Source organism: Galeopterus variegatus, unplaced genomic scaffold (genome assembly GCF_000696425.1).
Source record: "Galeopterus variegatus unplaced genomic scaffold, G_variegatus-3.0.2 Scaffold15289, whole genome shotgun sequence".
Lineage (NCBI taxonomy): Eukaryota > Metazoa > Chordata > Mammalia > Dermoptera > Cynocephalidae > Galeopterus > Galeopterus variegatus.
The window spans coordinates 11,682-17,356 of NW_007741400.1; the positions used below are offsets into that span (position 1 = coordinate 11,682).

General features: G+C 59.1%; 2 protein-coding genes across 2 annotated transcripts; one reads left to right on the forward strand and one right to left on the reverse strand.

Annotated features, from left to right (window-relative positions):
- Positions 1–2: 2 nt before the first annotated feature.
- FOSL1 (FOS-like antigen 1) lies at positions 3–4,845 on the forward strand (the record flags this gene model as incomplete). The annotated part of the gene is made up of 3 exons (XM_008563877.1): positions 3–68; positions 2,179–2,376; positions 3,250–4,845. Coding segments are annotated over 3 exons (675 nt in total), but the record flags the coding sequence as incomplete, so codon positions are not given.
- Positions 4,846–4,936: 91 nt separating this feature from the next.
- Positions 4,937–5,669, reverse strand: CCDC85B (coiled-coil domain containing 85B). The gene has a single exon (XM_008563872.1). It carries the CDS (start codon positions 5,651–5,653, stop codon positions 5,180–5,182), a length of 474 nt encoding a protein of 157 aa, XP_008562094.1. The 5' UTR covers positions 5,654–5,669; the 3' UTR covers positions 4,937–5,179.
- Between the last annotated feature and the right edge of the window lie 6 nt (positions 5,670–5,675).

Below are 5,675 nucleotides of genomic sequence, written 5' to 3' on the forward strand. Positions count from 1 at the left end.
CCGGCGCCGGCAGCGCGTACGGCGGCCCCGCGCAGCCCTCCGCCGCGGCGCAGGCGTCCGCACAGCAGGTGAGACGGGGCCGATCGCCGCGAGTCCCGGGCGGGCAGCGCTTGGGACGCCGCGCTCGGCTGCCGCACGTTCCGGGATTGCGGCCGGGAACAGGAGTGGGGACCTGGTCCGAGGGTCCTGCCCATTCTCCGCTGTCCAGGGCTCAGTTTCCTTCCCCCCACGGTCCAGGGGAACGCGCGCAGCGGGTGGAACAAAAATCAGCGAACGCCCCCTCTCTCGCCGGCCCCCTTCTCCCTTGCTGTCGGTCTGTCCGTCCGTCTCTGTTACCTTCTTTCTTTCCTCCTGTCCACCGCTAATTTCTGCGTCTCACCTGCCTCGGAAGGGATCCCGGACGCCTGGGTCAGTCCTAGCCCCGACAGAATCGGAGGGTCTCTCGGTCTGGGGCCGACTTCCTGGGATCCGGAGTCTGGGCTCCACAGGAGGGGGGCGGGATCCCTTGGAAGACCATCCCGGACAGAGCGGGAAGCTTCGGCACTGTCCGTCTGTGACCGTCTGTGTGTCTGTCCGTTGTCTGTCCTCTGCACCGTCGAGTCCCTATCCCTTTGTCGGCGCAGTGGAGCCTGGTGGGCCTGGGCAGCGCAACCTGTTGGGTTCCCGGAGGATGGGTCTCGACCCCTTGGCCGGGAGGGACAAATAGAGAGCGCGCGTGGGGTCATGCAGCGGGCAACCCCCGCGCCTCCGACTCTCCGCACCGAACGGCGCCCACTGCCGGCTGGGGGGACCTGGCGGGCTGCAGGTGCTCATTTCCTGTCGAGGGGCTGCGAGCACGTGTCGCCAGGGGAGGGAAGGAGCGGCGTCCGTTCCGCCGAGTCACGGCGGCCGAGTCACATCGGCTGAGTCACCAGGGGCGCCCCTCCCTTCCTGGCCCCGAGCGGCCCGGGCACGGACAACCTCGGGAGTGGGAGATACCGCCGGCGGCGCCTCGGGCCCGGAACTGGGGTCACCGGGCTGCTGGGCCCTCAGCTCTGGGCCGGGGCCACCGCTGTCCGGACTTGCCTGGGCTTGCTGGGCGCTTCCCGGACGACTGAGCGCCCACACCCAAGGCCCAGCCGCAGGGCTCGAACTCAGTTCTCGTCCGAGAACGCTAAGTCCCCATCGCAACCAACTCCGATTTCTGGCTGAAAGAGCATGTCCACAGGTAACGCCTGGAGCGCCTTCAGGATGCAAGGCATTCTGTGGGGCGCCTTCCCCCTCATTCACCCTATTTCATGGAATCTAAGATCGCACTGATTTAAAAACCCGCTGTATTTTGTGCCACTAAATTTTTTTAAAATTAGTAATTAACTCTGATTTCAGAGGTATTAAAGGGTGCCTCTTAGCATCAATGAAATGCTGGAATCCTCACACATGATAATATTAAAAGGCTGGCCGGTTAGCTCACTTGGTTACAGCATCGTACTAATAACACCAAGGTCAAGGGTTGGAATCCCCTTACTGGCCATTCACCAAAAAAAACAAAAAGAGAGAGAGAGAGAGGGAAAATAAAGTTATTGAGGTTTACTAACTTGCCCAGAGTCACACAGCCAGTAAGTGGCTGAACTGAGATTAGAACTGGGACAGCCTGAACACAGAACAGTGGCTCTTGCCTGCCACAGCATTGGGTACCTGCCATTTACCAGACTCAGTTACACACATTCTCTCACCTGATTCGCACAGCCACCCTGGGAGCTGGGAGCTGTGATTATCTTCTTTGTGCAGATGGGCGCAGGAGTGGGTAAGAGCCCAGCCGCCTGAGCTCAAATCCTGTTTCCTACTTACTAGCTGTGTGTCTGTGGACAACTGTTCTCCTGTCTGAAAATGAAGATACCATCGTGCCAATTATATGAGTCAGTATTTGTAAAGTGGTTAGAACAGTGGCTGGCGCTTCACACTTTAAGTATTAGCTCTGATGGGGAAATTGGCACAGAGGTTATGTGACCTGCCCAGAGTCACACAGGTCATGAGCGGGGATTTGCCACCAAATCAGCCTCTCTGTCTGCCAAGCTGTGTTCTTTCTGGTCTCCTAGAGCGAGCATCTGCATTGAGGGTACACAGCAGTGTGGCCTCTGTCCACGGAAGTCCCTCAATCCACACAGAGCTCATCCTGACCCTCCATTTCTCATCCCTCAGAAGTTCCACCTCGTGCCAAGCATCCACGCTGTGAGTGGCAGCCAGGAGCTGCAGTGGACGGTGCAGCCCCATTTCCTGGGGCCTGGCAGCTACCCCAGGCCTCTGGCCTACCCCCAGTACAGCCCCCCACAGCCCCGGCCGGGAGTCATCCGGGCCTTGGGTCCACCTCCAGGGGTGCGTCGCAGGCCCTGTGAACAGGTAAGGAGCAGAGGTGTTGCACTGGTTCTGACTTCCCACAGGGATGCTAGGGTGCAGAAGATAAGCTCTTCCTGAAGAGCACGGGCTTAGAACAGAGGGCCACTGATGACTATTGCCCAAGGGAGAAAGTGGCAGGAGCCCCTGGGGGCAAAAAGGTCACTTCTGGATCCGGGAAAGCTTCCTGGAGAAGGTGGCATATTAGTCAAGAAGAATGGGTAGGATTTCCATGGGTAGAGATCAAGGACGGTCCAGAAGAGAAAATGGCAGGAGCAAGAATGGAGGTAGAAGTGGAGGTGATACCATGTAAGGTGTGCATGTGAAAAGGTGAGAGGGTCTCCACCTGTTGACATGTATGGAGATGGTGGACTTACAGTGTTTGTGTAGCTGGGAAGAGAACAGGGACAAGAGTTCCCTTCAGCTACTCTCTGGGTCTCAGTTTCCCTATCTCATTTAATCCTCACAAAAACCCTCTGAGGAATGTACTCTGGTTTTCCTCATCTTCCAGCTGATGAAATGAAGGCACAGAGGGGTAGTCACTTGCCCAAGATCACGCAAGTAGTGAGTAATGACACAAGACTGGCCTTGGCCCCAGGTCTATCCAATGCTAAAGTCAAATCCTAACCACAAAGCAACACTGTCTCATTGGGAGGTAACAGAAGGCTTGAGGCAGAGGGAGCTGAGAACTCTTGCCTCCCCAAAGTCCTTACCAAAATAAATGAATATGAAGGGTGCCCATCTTTTCCCAGGGGCTCATGGGAGTTGTAGTCCGGCCTTGCTGGGGACTCCCGACCCCATCACTACTGCTAACCTCCGGGGGAGGCTATGGGGGTGTCCGGGCCTCATCTTCCTGACTCCTGTCCTGACCCTCTCCAGGAGACCGACAAATTGGAGGATGAGAAATCCGGGCTGCAGCGAGAGATTGAAGAGTTACAGAAACAGAAGGAGCGCCTGGAGCTGGTGCTGGAAGCCCACCGACCCATCTGCAAAATCCCGGAAGGAGCCAGGGAGAGGGATGAAGGCGCTACCAGCAGCACCAGCAGCCCACCAGCCCCCTGCTGCCCTGTACCTTGTATCTCCCTGTCCCCGGGGCCTGTGCTTGAACCCGAGGCATTGCACACCCCCACACTCATGACCACACCCTCCCTCACTCCTTTCACCCCCAGTCTGGTCTTCACCTACCCCAGCACCCCTGAGCCCTGCGCTTCAGCTCATCGCAAGAGTAGCAGCAGCAGTGGAGACCCATCCTCTGACCCCCTCGGCTCCCCGACCCTCCTCGCTTTGTGAGACACTCCAGCACCATTCCCTGCAAGTGCCACTCTAGCCAACATCTCGTCCTCTTCCCCCACTGGCCCAGCTGGCTTGGGCCATATCCCATGCCCAACCCCAGCACATTCTTCTCCATTCCTCCAGATGAGACTGGACATATTTTGCTTTGCGGTAGAGCCAACTTGGGGCCACCAAAGCTGCCCACTGTTTCTCTAGAGCTGGCCTCTCTAGCACAATTTGCACTAAATCCGAGACAAAATATTTCCCATTTGTGCCTGAGGATCCTGGCAGCCCAGAGACTTTGTAGATCCCTGAAGGTCCTCTGGAGCCCTCACACCTTCTAGACCACCCTTACACTCTCCATCACCCCCTTCTTGTGATCCACCCAACCCTACTGCCTGACAGAAGGTGCCATTGATTGTACCAGCTTAGAACACTAATTCACCCAGCCCCACTGCCAGCAGCACCAGGTGATCGGACTAGGCATTCTGCAGGCCTCTCCTGAACAGCACAGCTTAGGAGGTACCAGCGGCTTGTGATAAGCTGTCCTGCAAACCCCAGCTGTGAGAAGCCTTCAGCTCCAGAGAATCCACGTCGCCACAGCAAGGGCAGCTGCTATTTATTTTCCTAAAGAGAGTATTTTTATACAACCTGCCAAAGTGGAATAAAAGGCTTGAAGCTCTGGCCGGGGTGTTCCATTGGCCTCAGGCTAAAGGGAGACCATTTGGAGCCAGAAGCCCTAGGTTCCGGTCTCAGCTCCACAGACTCACTGCATGACCTTGGACAAATTCTTTGGTATTTTTGGACCTCGGCTGTCCTATGTGACAAATTGGGCTACATCTGCTCTGCCTCATCTCCAGGATTGTGAGGAGACTGCACTCGGGTACAAGCGAAGAGGATTATCCTTCTCGTGGGAGCCCACAGTGCTCCTGCGTGTGCCACAGGGGGGCGCTGTTATGCCCTCTTTCAGCCTCAGAAGAGGAGGCCTAGTGGGTTCTAGGCCCCCAACACCTGCTTCCTGCCCCATTGTCTTGGACAGGAAGGAGCCGGGAAGGGAGCTGGAACCACTACAGGGGCCGGATTACGACCTCTCCCGGAGCCCAAAGGGGGGTTGGGGGGCTGGGGGAGTCCGTGGTTTACCACGGTGCCGCATCCCACCCCAGGCTCGAGGTAATGGGGGAGTCAGTCACCTTAATTCTCCAGTCCCTCCGCATGGGAATAGTATCCGGTCTCAGCGTCCCCGCCCTCGCCCCAACCCCGGCGAGTCCCAAAAGACGCTGCCCAGACCGCGGGCTCCGCTTCGGTCCCGGTTTATTAGCTCCCACCCAACCCCCAGCCAGTCCCTCCGCTCCAGCCTCCAGTTCCCCTGCTTCCCCGCCAGCGAGAACGAGGGGCCCTTCTCGATGCCAGGGTTTCTTAGCCAATGCCAGCGGCCCCTCATGCGCAGCCACGGTGGCATCCAGGTCCCAAGGTCCGCAGCAGTCCTGGCGATCGATAAGCAATCCGGGCGGGCGTCGGCGTGGAGGAAGCAGCACCCTCAGTCATCGGGGGAGCAGGCCAGGGGCAACTGATCGGGACTGCCCACGCTGCCGGTGCTGGAGCTTCCATCACCTAGATCGCGGGGCCCGCAGGGGGGCAGGGCGAGCTCGGGTGTTGGCCCTGCGCCTGGGCCCCCCGCACCGCCGGAGCCGCCACGGGGACCCCACTCCTCGCCCAGCGCCAGGCAGAGCTCCTTTAGAGCCAGGTTCTCCCGCAGCAGCTCCTCCTGGCGGCCCTCCAGCTCGGCCAGCTTCTGCCAACAGCCGCCCAGGTCCTCGCGCACGGCCCGGGATGCTTGGGTCCCGAACAGCTGCCACTGGCGCGCTGCGCGCCGCCCGCGCTGGCGCTCCGAGTCCAGGAAGCAGCAGAGGTCGCGCAGCTCGCGGTTCTCGGCCTGCAGGCGCCGGTTGAGCTGCTTGAGCTCGCGTATCTCGCCCAGGTGACCCTGCAGCTGCCGATTCACCTCCTGCATGAGGCGGCCGCGCTGCACCAGT